This window comes from Mesoplodon bidens (assembly GCF_964165515.1).
Source record: "Mesoplodon bidens genome assembly, chromosome: 10".
NCBI lineage: Eukaryota > Metazoa > Chordata > Mammalia > Artiodactyla > Ziphiidae > Mesoplodon > Mesoplodon bidens.
In genome coordinates, this window is record NC_138172.1 from 103565675 (window position 1) to 103581223 (window position 15549).

The window sequence follows — 15549 nt, forward strand, 5'->3', positions numbered from 1 at the left end:
ACAGGCAGCTGTAGCCGCTCGGCACCCGGCCTGGACTCATGGCCCGAACCCCTTGGCTTCTCGCTGGTCCCTGACAGGAACTGGGCTCGCGATCCCCGGAGGCGCCGGCACAGAGCGTCTTCCCTGGGTGCCAGCTCTGGCTCAGCGGTGACCGGCGTCTCGCCCTCACGGAGGAGTGGGCCCGGGGCCGCCGGCCTGGCTGCTCACTGGGATGATGGGGTTGGTTTATTTTCTTCCCAACGCCTCACACCCACTAGGATCCCCGTTCTCAGAAATCCCAGAAATTAATGAGTGTCGGCGAGGGCGTGGAGAGTGGTGCGGGGGGGCCGCGAAAATTAGAGCTTCCGTTCGATCCTGCAGACAAGCAAGGCCTCGGGTACCTGCGCTCCGCTTCCCAGCGTTACTCACGGGAGCCGAGGGGGAGGCGCCGCAGGTGTGGATGGTGGTTGGTGGATGATGGAGACGTGAGACGGGTATCCGTGTAAGGGGACACTGTCCGCCTCCAGGAGGGAGGACGTCCCTGCACGCGGCACCACACGGGGGAACCTCGAGGGCATCATGCTCAGTCACAAAAGGACCAACAGTGTGTGAGTCCAGGTATGTGAGGCCCCTGCAGCCCTCAGGTTCAGAGAAGGAAAGTAGGATTGTGGGTATCAGGGGCGGGGGGAGGGGGAGTTAGTGTCTAATGGGTCAGAGTCTCAGTTTTGCAAGAAGAAAGGAGTTCTGGAGAGGATGGTGCTGATGACAGCCCAACGATGTGAATGCCCTTAACGCCACAGGCTGTACCCTTTGTTTTAACATCTTTATTGGAGTCTAATTGATTTACAGTGGTGTGTGAGTTTCTGCTTTATCACAAGGTGAATCTGTTATACTTATGTCCCCATATCTCTTCCCTCTTGCGTCTCCCTCCCTATCCCACCCCTCTAGGTGGTCACAAAGCACGAGCTGATCTCCCTGTGCTATGCGGCTGCTTCCCACTAGCTATCTACCTTACGTTTGGTTGTGTATATATGTCCATGCCACTCTCTCACTTTGTCCCGGCCTATCCTTCCCCCTCCCCATATCCCCAAATCCATTCTCTAGTAGGTTTGCGTCTTTATTCCCGTCCTGCCCCTAGGTTCATCAGAACCTTTTTTTTTTTATTAGATTCCATGTATATGCGTTAGCATACGGCATTTGTTTTTCTGACTTACTTCACTCTGCATGACAGACTCTAGATCCGTCCACCTCACTACAAATAACTCAATTTCGTTTCTTTTTATGGCTGAGTAATATTCCATTGTATGTATGTGCCACATCTTCTTCATCCATTCATCTGTTGATGGACACTTAGGTTGCTTCCATGTCCTGGCTATTGTAAATAGAGCTGCAGTGAACATTGTGGTACATGACTCTTTTTTGAATTATGGTTTTCTCTGGATATATGCCCAGTAGTGGTATTGCTGGGTCATGTGGTAGTTCTATTTTTAGTTTTTTAAGGAACCTCCATACTGTTCTCCATAGTGGCTGTATCAATTTACACTCCCACCAACAGTGTAGGAGGGTTCCCTTTTCTCCAGACCCTCTCCAGCATTTATTGTTTGTAGATTTTTTGATGATGGCCATTCTGACCGGTGTGAGGTGATACCTCATTGTAGTTTTGATTTGCATTTCTCTAATGATTAGTGATGTTGAGCATCCTTTCATGTGTCTGTTGGCCATCTGTATATCTTCTTTGGAGAAATGTCTGTTTAGGTCTTCTGCCCATTTTTGGATTGGGTGGTTTGTTTTTTTGATATTGAGCTGCATGAGCTGCTTGTATATTTTGGAGATTAATCCTTTGTCAGTTGCTTCATTTGCAAATATTTTCTCCCATTCTGAGGGTTGTCTTTTCATATTTTTTATGGTTTCCTTTGCTGTGCAAAAGCTTTTGAGTTTCATTAGGTCCCACTTGTTTATTTTTGCTTTTATTTCCATTCCTCTAGGAGGTGGGTCAAAAAGGATCTTGCTGTGATTTATGTCATAGAGTGTCCTGCCCATGTTTTCCTCTAAGAGTTTTATAGTGTCTGGCCTTACATTTAGGTCATTAATCCATTTTGAGTTTATTTTTGTGTATGGTGTTAGGGAGTGTTCTAATTTCATTCTTTTACATGTGGCTGTCCAGTTTTCCCAGCACCACTTATTGAAGAGGCTGTCTTTTCTATCTTGTATACACTTGCCTCTTTTATCAAAGATAAGGTGACCATATGTGTGTGGGTTTATCTCTGAGCTTTCTATCCTGGTCCATTGATCTATATTTCTACTTTTGTGCCAGTGCCATACTGTCTTGATTACTGTAGTTTTGTAGTATAGTCTGAAGTCAGGGAGCCAGATTCCTCCAGCTTTGCTTTTCTTTCTCAAGATTGCTTTCGCTATTCGGGGTCTTTCGTGTTTCCATACAAATTGTGCAATTTTTTGTTCTAGTTCTGTGAAAAATGCCATTGTTAGTTTGATAGGGATTGCATTGAATCTATAGATTGCTTTGGGTAGTATAGTTATTTTCACAATGTTGATTCTTCCAATCCAAGAACATGGTATATCTCTCCATCTGTTGGTATCTTTAATTTCTTTCATCAGTGTCTTATAGTTTTCTGCATACAGGTCTTTTGTCTCCTTAGGTAGGTTTATTCCTAGGTATTTTATTCTTTTTGTTGCAGTGGTAAATGGGAGTGTTTCCTTAATTTCTCTTTCAGATTTTTCATCATTAGTGTATAGGAATGCAAGAAATTTCTGTGCATTAATTTTGTATTCTGCTACTCTACCAAATTCATTGACTAGCTCTAGTAGTTTTCTGGTAGCATCTTTAGGATTCTCTATGTATAGTATCATGTCATCTGCAAAGAGTGACAAGTTTTACTTCTTCTTTTCCGATTTGGATTCCTTTTCTTTTTCTTCTCTGATTGCTGTGGCTAAAACTTCCAAAACTATGTTAAATAATAGTGGTGAGAGTGGGCAACCTTGTCTTGTTCCTGATCTCTGAGGAAATGGTTTCAGTTTTTCACCATTGAGAATGATGTTGGCTGTGCGTTTGTCATATATGGCCTTTATTATGTTGAGGTAAGTTCCCTCTGTGCCTACTTGCTGCAGGGTTTTTATCATAAATGGGTACTAAATTTTGTCAAAAGCTTTTTCTGCATGTACTGAGATGATCATATGGTTTTTATCCTTCAGTTTGTTACTTTGCTGTATCGCATTGATTGATTTGCGTATACTGAAGAATGCTTGCATTCCTGGGATAAATCCCACTTGATCATGGTGTATGATCCTTTTAATGTGCTGTTGGATTCTGCTTGCTAGTATTTTGTTGAGGATTTTTGCATCTATGTTCATCAGAGATATTGGCCTGTAATTTTCTCTTTTTGTGACATCTTTGCCTGGTTTTGGTGTCAGGGTGATGGTGGCCTTGTAGAATGAGTTTGGGAGTCTTCCTCCCTCTGCTATATTTTGGAAGACTTTGAGAAGGGAAGGTGTTGGCTCTTCTCTAAATGTTTGGTAGAATTCACCTGTGGAGCCATCTGGTCCTGGGCTTTTGTTTGTCAGAAGATTTTTGATCACAGTTTCAATTTCAGTGCTTGTGATTGGTCTGTTTATATTTTCTATTTCTTCCTGGTTCAGTCTTGGAAGGTTGTGCTTTTCTAAGAATTTGCCCATTTCTTCCACGTTGTCCATTTTATTGGCATAGAGTTGCTTGTAGTAATCTCTCATGATCCTTTGTATTTCTGCAGTGTCAGTTGTTACTTCTCCTTTTTCATTTCTAATTCTGTTGATTTGAGTCTTCTCCCTTTTTTTCTTGATGTGTCTGGCTAATGGTTTATCACTTTTGTTTATCTTCTCAAAGAACCAGCTTGTAGTTTTATTGATATTTGCTATTGTTTCCTTCATTTCTTTTTCATTTATTTCTGATCTGATCTTTATGATTTCCTTTCTTCTGCTAACTTTGGGGGGGGGTTGTTCTTCTTTCTCTAGTTGCCTTACGTCTAAGGTTAGGGTGTTTATTTGAGATTTTTCTTGTTTCTTGAGGCAGGATTGTATTGCTATAAACTTCCCTCTTAGAACTGCTTTTGCTGCATCCCATAGGTTTTGGTTTGTCGTGTTTTCATTGTCATTTGTTTCTAGGTATTTTTTGATTTCCTCTGATTTCTTCAGCGATCTCTTGGCTATTTAGTAGCATATTGTTTAGCCTCCATGTGTTTGTATTTTTTTACAGATTTTTTCCTGTAATTGATATCTAGTCTCATAGTGTTGTGGTCAGAAAAGATACTTGATACGATTTCAATTTTCTTAAATTTACCAAGGCTTGATTTGGACACAAGATATGGTCTATCCTGGAGAATGTTCCATGAGCACTTGAGAAGAAAGTGTATTCTGTTGTTCTGGGATGGAATGTCCTATAAATATCAATTAAGTCCATCTTGTTTAATGTGTCATTTAAAGCTTGTGTTTCCTTATTTATTTTCATTTTGGATGATCTGTCCATTGGTGAAAGTGGGGTGTTAAAGTCCCCTACTATGATTGTGTTACTGTCGATTTCCCCTTTTATGGCTGTTACCATTTGCCTTATGTATTGAGGTGCTCCTATGTTGAGTGCATAAATATTTACAATTGTTTTATCTTCTTCTTGGATTGATCCCTTGATCATTATGTAGTGTCCTTCTTTGTCTCTTGTAATAGCCTTTGTTTTAAAGTCTATTTTGTCTAATATAAGAATTGCTACTCCAGCTTTCTTTTGATTTTCATTTTTGCATGGAATATCTTTTTCCATCCCCTCACTTTCAGTCTGTATGTGTTCCTAGGTCTGAAGTGGGTCTCTTGTAGACAGCATATGTACAGGTCTTGTTTTTGTATCCATTCAGCCAGTCTATATCTTTTGGTTGGAGCATTTAATCCATTTACATTTAAGGTAATTATCGATAGGTATGCTCCTATTACCATTTTCTTAATTGTTTTGGGCTTGTTATTGTAGGTCTTTTCCTTCTCTTGTGTTTCCTGCCTAGAGAAGTTCCTTTAGCATTTGTTGTAAAGCTGGTTTGGTGGTGCTGAAGTCTCTTAACTTTTGCTTGTCTGTCAAGGTTTTAATTTTTCTGTCAAATCTGAATGAGATCCTTGCTGGGTAGAGTAATCTTGGTTGTAGGTTTTTCCCTTTCATCACTTTAAATATGTCCTGCTACTCCCTTCTGGCTTGCAGAGTTTCTGCTGAAAGATCAACTGTTAACCTTATGGGGATTCTCTTGTATGTTATTTGTTACTTTTCCTTTGTGGCTTTTAATATTTTTTCTTTGTTTTTAATTTTGATAGTTTGATTAATATGTGTCTAGGCATGTTTCTCTTTGGGTTTATCCTGTATGGGACTGTCTGTGCTTCCTGGACTTGATTGACTATTTCCTTTCCCATGTTAGGGAAGTTTTCGACTATAATCTCTTCAAATATTTTCTCAGACCATTTCTTTTTCTCTTCTTCTTCTGGGACCCCTATAATTCGAATGTTGTTGCGTTTAATGTTTTCCCAGAGGTCTCTGAGACTGTCCTCAATTCTTTTCATTATTTTTTCTTTATTCTGCTCCCTGGCAGTTATTTCTACCATTTTATCTTCCAGCTCACTTATCTGTTCTTCTGCCTCAGTTATTCTGCTATTGATTCCTTCTAGAGTATTTTTAATTTCAGTTTTTGTGTTGTTCATCACTGTTTGTTTGCTTTTTAGTTCTTCTAGATCTTTGTTAAATGTTTCTTGTATTTTCTGCATTCTGTTTCTGAGATTTTGGATCATCTTTACTATCATTACTCTGAATTCTTTTTCAGGTAGGTTGCCTATTTCATCTTCATTTATTTGGTCTTGTAAGATTTTACCTTGCTCCTTTGTGTGTAACGTATTTTTTTGTCGTTTCTTTTTTTTTTTTTTTTTTTTTTTGATGGGTGGTGCTGTATTCCAGTCTTACTGGTTGTTTGGCCTGAGAGGTCCAGCACTGGAGTTTGCCGGCAGTTGGATAGAGCTGGGTCTTGGTGCTGAGATGAGGACCTCCGGCAGGCCTCACTCTGATTAATATTCCCTGGGGCCTGAGGTTCTCTGTTAGTCCAGCGGTTTGGACTTGGAGCTCCCACCATAGGAGCTTGGGCCCAACCTCCAGCCTGGGAATCAAGATCCTGCAAGCTTCATGGTGCAGTTAAAAAAAAAAAAAAAGATAGAAAGAAAAAAGGAGCAGTACAATGTCAAAGAATAAAAAACAAAATAAAATTAGAAAGATAAAAAAATATATTAGGGGGGCTTCCCTGGTGGCACAGTGGTTAAGAATCCACCTGCCAATGCAGGGGACGTGGGTTTGAGCCCTGGTCTGGGAAGATCCCACATGCCGTGGAGCAGCTAAGCCTGTAAGACACAACTACTGAGCCTGTGCTCTAGAGCCCATGAGCCACAACTACTGAGACCATGTGCCACAACTACTGAGCCTGTTCTCTAGAGCCCGCAAGGCACAAGTACTGAAGCCCGCGTGCCTAGAGCCCGTGCTCTGCAACGAGAACCACCGCAATGAGAGGCCCACACACCGCAATGAAGAGTAGCCCCCACTTGCCACAACTAGAGAAAGCCCGTGCGCAGCAACAAAGACCCAGTGCATCCAAAAATAAAAATAAATAAATTTTAAAAATATATATATTAGGAAAAATAAAACTATAATTGAAACAACCACAACAAAGTAAAATAAAACCACAACAGAAAAAAGAAAAAAAATGGGGGGTGGGGAACAAGCCAAAAGGAGAGAACAATAATGAAGTATAAACAATAAAATAAAATTAGAAAAATAAAAGTATTAGGAAAAATAAAAATATAAAAGAATTAACAACAATGAATCAACAAGGTAAAACCGAACTCCAATCGAAAAGAGGAAAAAAGAAAAGGAAAAAAAAAAAGCTTTGGCTGTGGGGGTGGAGTTTAGGCGGTGGGGTGGAACTTAGGCAGGGACGGGGTTTAGGGTGGGGCGGGACCTAGGCGGGTGTGGGGGTGGTGCCATTTGAGCGTGGGGCGGCGCCTAGGCGGGGTGACGTTCAAGTGTGGGGCGGGGCTTCTGCTTAGGACCTGCAGAAGGGGAGAGGCAGCACGTGGAAGGGAGGGCCTCTGGAGGGCGGAGTTCTGGGGTTTGGAGGTAAGGCCCTGGGTGAGGGTGTGTGGGTGGGGTTTAGGCCCAGCACGTTGGATGGGGTCTCCAAGTGTAGAGGGGTGGGGGTGGGGGTGGGGGCCGTGGGGGGAGGCGGTAGGGGCGGGGCCTGGGCTCTGCGGGGCAGGAGGGAGGCTCCCAAGGCAGAGGCAGAGGATTAGGCCCGGGAGCCCAACAGGCTCCCCGGGGCCTAAGTGGACAGGGAAAGCTCTGGCTGCATTCCCTCCCGTTCCTTCGTGTCCCTCCATCATCTCCCCCATGTCTCCCTCTTCGTCGCCGTTGGTGGGTCCCGCTGGGTGTAGGAACTCCTCCCCTCCCCCAGCCGCCCCCAGGGGTGCCGGGTCGGAGGTCCGGCCTTTACTTGTGCTCCCCCTTCCCTCCCTCCCACTCCCTCAGGACCCGCGCGGCTGGAGGGGGCCGCTGGAGGGGGCCTCGATGAGCAGAGCATCAGGCCCGGGATCTCAGCAGGTTACAGGCTGTGCACTTAAAGATGGGGAATTTTATGTGTATTTTACCACTATTGAATTTTTTTTCTTCTTCAGACCAATTCAAGCTTTAAAGGTTATAAACATTATCTGCAATCGAAGATTCAATAGGGAAAAAAACAACTACCCTTTAATTCTGGCTGCTCTCCTGCCGTACCTGAACTGAAAATACCTGGCACATTCGTGGCTGCTGCTTAGCCTTGGCTTGAATTGGAGATTCCAACCGCTTCCTTGCACGTTACGTTATTTCCCCTCCCAGAGACCCTTCCACTGTAATAGTCCTGTAGGCACAGTGCTTCTACGTGTTACAGCCATGGAAAGTTCTGTTACCTGCAGTGTCCTCACTGGCCCATTGGGGTTTCTTGAGCAGTAAAGGCAGGTTTGGCTTAAATATGGGTTATGCTAAGATATTTATGTTCTTTCAACATAAAGTGATCACATCAATTTCCTGCATAGAAAGAAAGAGAAATATGTAATATTCCAGCTACTATTGTTTGACTTTCAGAATCTTGGGTGGGGTCAACATTTCCTTATGTTTTCCTGAAATGTTCATTGGGATCTCTTGTCAGAGATGATCAGGGTTAAAAATAATTGTACAATTTTAACACCAGTTATCCTACTGGTCAACAAAAATGGTAGTGCTGAGGGTTTAGCCTATTGGTGTAACAATTTTTAAGTACACACTTGAGAAGTAGCTCTGTGTAAACACTACTGTGCAGTTTAAAAAATAACTACTATTTGTTAGAGTCACAGATGTAGAAAACAATCTTATGGTTACCGGGGGAAAACGGGGGGAAGGATAAATCGGGAGATTGGGATTGACATATACACACTACTATATATAAAATAGATAACTAATAAGGACCTACTGTATAGCACAGGGAACTCTACTCAATACTCTGTAATGGCCTATGGGAAAAGAATCTTAAAAAGAGTGGATGAATGTATATGTATAACTGATTCACTTTGCTGTACACCTGAAACTAATACAACATTGTAAATCAACTATACTCCAATAAAAATTAATTTAAAAAATAACTATTTTTGTGCCAGGCACCTTGTGATGCATTATCTTATTTTAATCCTCACATCAACCTTATATACTATTGCCCTATTTATAGATGAGGAAACTGAGGCTAAGAGAAGTTAGGAAGCAGGCCCCACGTACACAGCCAGAGCAGCAGAGGGGAATTTAAGCCTGCTTGATTTCAGAACCCTGTACCTGGATTATTCCATAGAACTAATCCTTCAGTGATTTCCTTGTAATTAGATGCTCCTAAAACCTTGACCATACAAAGACCTATTTTTATTTACATGATTACTGTAATTAGAAGAACTTAAAAAATAAACACACATTAAAATGTACATCAAGATACTATTTTAAATGTGTTGTGAGAAATAACTCCTTGTTGCTGAAGATCTAACTTCATATTATGGACCCAAAGCAAAGATCATGACCATAGCATCAAGTGGCGACTCTTCTGAGCAGGATGTGTGACCTGGAAGTGGGTCTTATTTAGCAGTATCAGCCTTAGGGTCTGAATACCTTTTCGGAGCCAAGATGGATAGTCTTATTCTCATGTTGTAGTCTGTGTCGTCTCATTTAATTGGTTTCTGCCCAAGACTAGTGTTTTTGTGGTGCTTGGGCCTTGTATTGAACTCCTCAGATATAAATGTGGCCCTTTTCAGCCCAGCTTTTAGAGAGTGGAGGCTGAAGGAAGGCCTCTGAGCCGGGTGTGAAGGACGGCAGTGCCGCAGGCTCTCGGATCAGTGGGTTTTCATCTTGAAAGTCAAAATGCAACGTCAAGAAGCTCCTCTTCTATCAGCAGCTTCCCCTCTCCTGCCCACAGCAGGGGTGAAAAGGAAATGCCAACCCATGTGGTAAAGTCACAGTGGAGAATCTCAAACTGTTTCATTTATACAAACACATGGCTTATATTTGAGGTACAAAATTTTATTTTAAAAAGTCCATTAAAGATATCTTCTGCTTTTTGCCTCTGAACATTGATCATGCAACCTCTTTGGAATTGAGAAGAGAGGCACAAGGGATGCATTTAGAAAAGAAATCATTCAGTCCCCTCCAGCAAGCCTGGGACTATTTGCCCCTCCAGTTTTCCTTTTGGGCTATGTGATCCAATGCTGTGTGGCAACGAAGTAGTGAGCCTGGATATGTGTGGGTAGGAAAACAGGTTCACTACTTTATAGCAGTGCTGTCCTCAACTAGGGCAGTTTTGCCCCTCCAGGGAACATGTGGAAATGTCCAGAGACACTGCTGTTTGTCACAACGAGGGCTGGGAGGAGGTGGGGGAGAGCACTGGTGGCATCTCACAGGGAGAGGCCAGGGTCGCCTCCCACTGCCCTACGCTGCCCGGGACAGCCCTCCACGACAAAGAGCTGCTTGGCTCGAGATGCGAACAGTGCCAAGGTTAAGAAATGTTGCTTTACAGCACCACTTCAGTGGTTGTGTGTGTGTGTGTGTGTGTGTCTGCTGGGACTGGAGAAGACTTAGAATCAGGACCAACAGTACTGTTATGAACCCACCAAACACCAGGATGTGTTCTGGCAGCCAGGTGACCTTACCGCACTGTGTGCCTCCCTCCCGGGAGGGCTGAGCACAATGGCACACCTGCTCTGCCGAGCAAAGGGCGGGCAGAGGGTGGCCTGGTCACGTCCGTCTCCTAGCCCTCGAGTGCCTTCACTCCTTGGTTTCAGGTGGGCTTTGAAAGGTTCAGTGCTACAGGCACAACTAGCAGACTCGGAACCTGTCCTTTTACAGCCTAGCTCACAGAAAACAATGAAATTATTTCTATAGTACCCTGGGGTGAACTGAGGAAGCTGCTCAACACTGATCTGCCCTGAGGCTCCAGTCGTGGCCAGGGGTGAAGCGATCAATACCCCCGGCACACCTGCTCCCTCTTCAGGGCACGCAGGTTGGAAAAGTTCCTGAAGTGTCAGAATGCTAGGAAAGAACCTTTGTACTCGTCAGAATTAGTAGCAATTCTGTGCAATGACAGCCTGGGAGAGTCTGCTATTTTTGTTCTCTATTCCCCCCCCTTGTCTGTACTCCTTAAAATCGCTTCCGTTAATTTACAGAGTGAAGATGGCATGTAACTCCTGAAGCCTGTAGCGACTGATACGGAATTTGACCCTGAAGTTAAGAGACCTTATAATTTTGGAATGAACTGTGGTTGTGATACAAAAAAAATCCCATTTGGCGAGAATACAGCATTTTACAGCTTCGGTTATAACAGGAGCCTCTGTAGAGAAGACAGTGCAGAATTAGAAAGCTGATTTAGTTTATATTCTCTTGATTTTTATTTTTCCTTGCTCAAGCAAAACTTCAAGAAACTGAATGAACAGCGTCACTGGAGGTTATGGAATAATCTGAAAGAAGATGATCTCCCTTAAATCTCTCTCCCTTTCAAAACGCTATTGGGCTTCTTCTTTGATTGGACCTTGGCCATGAATAGGTCTTCCTGTGTAATGGGTTGTTTGCTGTAGATTTCTTTTCCCATCCTCCAGCTATGAAAGGCAGGAAATGACTTTTACACACAGAACCCACATCAGTGAGGACAGACTTCTGAGCCTTCTGCGGCAGCAGGCTTGCGGGGGGTCGCTCACCAAGTGAGGGGGGGCCTCATGCTGCAGGAGCCCCTGTGGGCTCAGTTCTGGCTGATGCGTATCAAGCAGTTCAGCAGGTCTATCCTGGAACACTGGTAGAGCGCACAGGCCAGCTTCCCCACGGTGGCCCCCCTGCTGCCTTCCCTCATCAGCCACCTTTGGAGCATCTGGTAAACCTTTTCTTTTAGTCCATCTCGCTCATAGTCATGGTCAATTTCATCAATCTGAGATTGAGAGAAGCCCAGCTTACGGGCAAAGTTTTTCCACTGCTTGCCCAGATTTTCTCTGACTGGGTCCAGGTGTTTATCAGTCAGACTAGTGGTATTATCTGCCAAATAGAAAAGAGAAGAAGGCATCAAGCTATGGCCATTTGAACGTCTAGCTTCAAAGACCTGTATAAAGTGAAGAGTACCAGGACACGGTGAAAAAGATCTTTTTTTTTTTTTTTTTGTGGTACGCGGGCCTCTTACTGTTGTGGCCTCTCCCGTTGCGGAGCACAGGCTCCAGACGCGCAGGCTCAGTGGCCATGGCTCACGGGCCCAGCCGCTCCGCGGCATGTGGGATCTTCCCGGACCAGGGCACGAACCCATGTCCCCTGCGTCGGCAGGCGGACTCTCAACCACTGCGCCACCAGGGAAGCCCAAAAGATAACTTCTTCATGCTATATAGTTGTGGGCTCATCGGTGGATACTTCACCTGTCTGCCAGCCCATGTGGAGGAACCTCTTCCCCCACCCAGGAGGTGCAGGTCTGAGGCACAGCCCGAGGCTTAGAGAGCAAAACCCCTCCTCTGGTTTCTAGGCTGTTCTGTACAACCTGAGCCACAGCCCTTGTTTATATCACACATTCCTGATGTAAAGGGGGAAGACACCATTTTTGTTCCTTTTGGGCATTTTCCACTTATATCTGGCCAGAGTTAAGGTCATTCAACTCAGGATACCCTTCACCCAGCAGTTTGCTTTCCTCTTACTTAATCAAGGAAACTGAGACCACTGGCTGTGAACTGGTTTGATTACAGTGCCTTCCCTTGTCTTTTAATGGATGAGGTATTTTTGGACTTATCCCTCCCCGCCCCAAGTGCTGTTCCCTTTCCTCCTACAGCCGTAACCTCTCTCTTTCTACTTGTTCCTTCCTCTCAGGCCTTCGTAAAAATAATAAAGTGAAGCAAAGTAAAAGTATAAAACCACCGAGACACCACAAACAAACCCAATTTCTTGATCCTCGTCGGACCTCAGTAAGCTGAATATGAGAAAAAAGGCACCTCATTTTCCCCCAACTCCCCACAGCGCAGCCTCTGCCATCACCACTGCACGTCAGGCGTCCAACATTCTGTCAACGCTTCGCCAGGAGAGGGAACCTGGGTTCCATCAGATTCTCAAAGGTACCCTTGTCACCCCCAAAATTAGGAACTTCCGCTCTAGTATTTTAAAGACTAGCCTTCAAATGGGTTAGACCGGGGATTGTCAAACTATGGCCCATGGGCCAAATCCAGCCCGCTGCTTGTTTTTGTAAACCAAGTTTTATTAGAACACAGCGACGCCCATTCGTGTACATACTGTCTGTGGCTGCTACTGTGCTACAGTGTTAGCTGAGTAGCTGCAACAGAGACCTCAGGACCAGTGAAGCCTAGAACATTTACTACCTGGCCCTTGATTAAAAAAAACTGCCCATCCTAGGGTTAATTAGAAAGCTGGTTCTTAAATCACATTGCTTTGGCCTCGTGACTGCTTTTCCCAGGTTGTGTTTGGGGATTAATGTTATGAGGCTGCATAGTGGAACCCCATAAGAGAAAGCCCTCTTATTTTTATTATGCATGTGCAGTTGAGGGCAGAGTCTTCTATCTTTTACAGAATCCCCTTGGATGAGGACCTGAGGGAGCTGCTGCTGCTAGGTCCAGGTACTAATACCGATGCGATGATGACGATGGTGTGTTTAACACTTGTATATCTTACTATGTGCCAGGCAGTGTACTAAGCTCTTTATTCATATCGACTCGTTTAACTTCCACAGCAAATCCATGAATTAGATATTCTAATTATCTCCACAGTAAACATAAATAAGTTACAAAGCAATTACATGGAAATTACAGAGCTATTTTAGAGAGGAAAGACAGGGCACTTTCACGGAGAATAATCAGAGAAACATTAGATAAGACAGTTCAAGGTTACGATAGATGGGTCCTTCAAGGGCATCTTACCAAAGATATCTTGGTACTCAGAAGCTGGGTCTTCTTTCAAGTTCATGTGCGTGCTGTCCGGTACAAATGAACTCATTCCGCCAATCTCCATATAATTACTGTTTCCAATCTGAATGCCAGAACTGTTGTATATGCTATATTTTAAAGACTCATCTGATTAGAGAGAAACACATAGGTAAGTACGTCTAGACTGAAAGCAACAGAAAAAAGTACTACATGGTAAAGGGGCAGGGCTTTACTCCAAATGCTTAAGTTAAATTATTTATCCTATGCCATCCTTTGAAATTTTCTTCTTTAAAAGGTGGCTGAATCACCTCACATCCATTAGGATGGCAACTATCAAAAGTACAGAAAATAACAAGTGTTGGCAAAGTTGTGGAGCAATTGGAACCCCTATGCACCGCTGGTGGAAATATAAAATGGTACAGCCACTGTGGTAACCAGTATGGTGGTTCCTCAAAAAATTAAAAATAGAATTACCATACAATCCAGCAATTCTACCAGGTATATACCCCAAAGAACTGAAAGCAGGGTCTCAATCAGATATTTATACACCCATGTTTATAGCATTATTCATAACAGCCAAAAAGTGGAAGGCACCCAAGTGTCCAACAGCGGATGAATGGATAAACAAAATGTGGTCCATCCATACAATGGAATACTATTCAGCCTTAAAAAAGGAGATTCTGACACAGGCTGTAACATGGGTGGACCTTGAGGACATTGTGCTCAGTGAATAACCCAGTCACAAAAGGACAAATACCATATGATTCCACTTATATGAGGTCCCTAAAGTCATCAAATTCATAGAGACAGAAAGTAGAAGGTTGACTGCCAGGGTCTGGGAGGAAGGAGAATGGAGAGTTATTGTCTGCTGGGTACAGTTTCAGTTGGGGAAGAAGAAAGAGTTCTGGGGGTGGGTGGTGGTGACGGTTGCCCAACAACGTTGTTTTCATCACCAGGGGTAGTCTCTGGCCTGTATGAGATAAAAAATGAAAATATCCAAGATTTCTTTCTTACCTTCAGAAAACAGCAAGCAAGCGAAAGAATACAAGCAGATACCTTCACTTACATCAGAGATTGGACATAGTGGAGCTACTGAGATTTGGGTTAGAGTGGAAGATGCCTACTAGACGCAAAGACCTGTGGCCCGACACTTGTGGGCAGCTGCACTGACTTCTACCCAAACCAAGAGCCTAGGCCAGGTGGTCTGATGGAGACTTATTCCGAGAAGGCAAGGTGTGTCTGGTGGCTGAAGCCTCCAAACAGCTTGTCCTTTGTTCACTTATAGTCTACAACAGAGCTAATGGCTGCTTTATTTTCAGGAAAAGTTAAAAAATAGAACAGTGTGACTGAAGGGCCTGTTTACCTCTTGATGGCAAGGAGCTGAGTGGAATGGTGGGTGTGTTTCCCAGTAGGTTGGTCTCAGGCACTGGAGTTTTATACAGGCTTGGCATGTGGCCTGGATTTGGCCCATACCAAACCCCTGGACCTGCGGTTCTCAGATCTACTGGTCTTGCTCCAAAACCAAGTGATGTACACAATCCATTTCTCCAGTATAGTAACTGGGGTTGGCTGGTTAGCCCTGTTGGTTGCTGTACTGCATTACCATGATTGGTTGCACCGGAATAAGCAAGGCCTTTTAGCCCTGGGTTCTGACCATTCTCATAAAGTCTCTGCTGTGCAAAAGGGTCATGGGAGACCCTCCGTCTCCTCTCTTCCTGTCTCCTGTCAGCCACATTCCGTCTGGGCTGCTCTTCTGTATGCTTGTCCATGCGGCTGCCATAAAGATGGTAGTTGGCCTCCTCCTGGAGTTTACTGTGCAGTCGGAGGTCCTCCTGCTGCTGCTGCTGCTGCTCTGGGGCGGGAGCAAACCAGGAGTCCTCCACAGGACCCAACCCGAACCCCCGTGAACTGTGCAGCGAACTGGGCTGTTCTGTGGCTTAAAAGAAATGAATCAGCGTCGGAAATTGTTTCATGAAACATTAAAAAGTAAAAACCTGAGCACAACCATGAATCTGTACCTTGGAGTAACACTGAGAACTCTGAGAACAAATAAAAAGCGTTCACCAGGTGGTTTTCCTC

At 44.0% G+C, this 15549-nt stretch overlaps 1 protein-coding gene across 5 annotated transcripts in view; it reads right to left on the reverse strand.

The window, feature by feature from the left end:
- Positions 1–10938: 10938 nt before the first annotated feature.
- Positions 10939–15549, reverse strand: part of RIPK1 (receptor interacting serine/threonine kinase 1) — a 44557-nt gene continuing 39946 nt past the window's right edge. For 4 of the 5 annotated variants that reach the window (XM_081245524.1, XM_081245521.1, XM_081245523.1 and 1 more), the window contains exons 9-11: positions 14834–15406; positions 13465–13617; positions 10939–11596 (exon numbers count right to left, since the gene is read on the reverse strand). In XM_081245524.1, the coding sequence (XP_081101650.1) occupies positions 11310–11596; positions 13465–13617; positions 14834–15406 (1013 nt within the window). In that variant the 3' untranslated portion in view covers positions 10939–11309. The remainder of the gene's footprint in view (positions 11597–13464; positions 13618–14833; positions 15407–15549) is intronic. The other variant, XM_081245525.1, reaches the window with a different exon arrangement.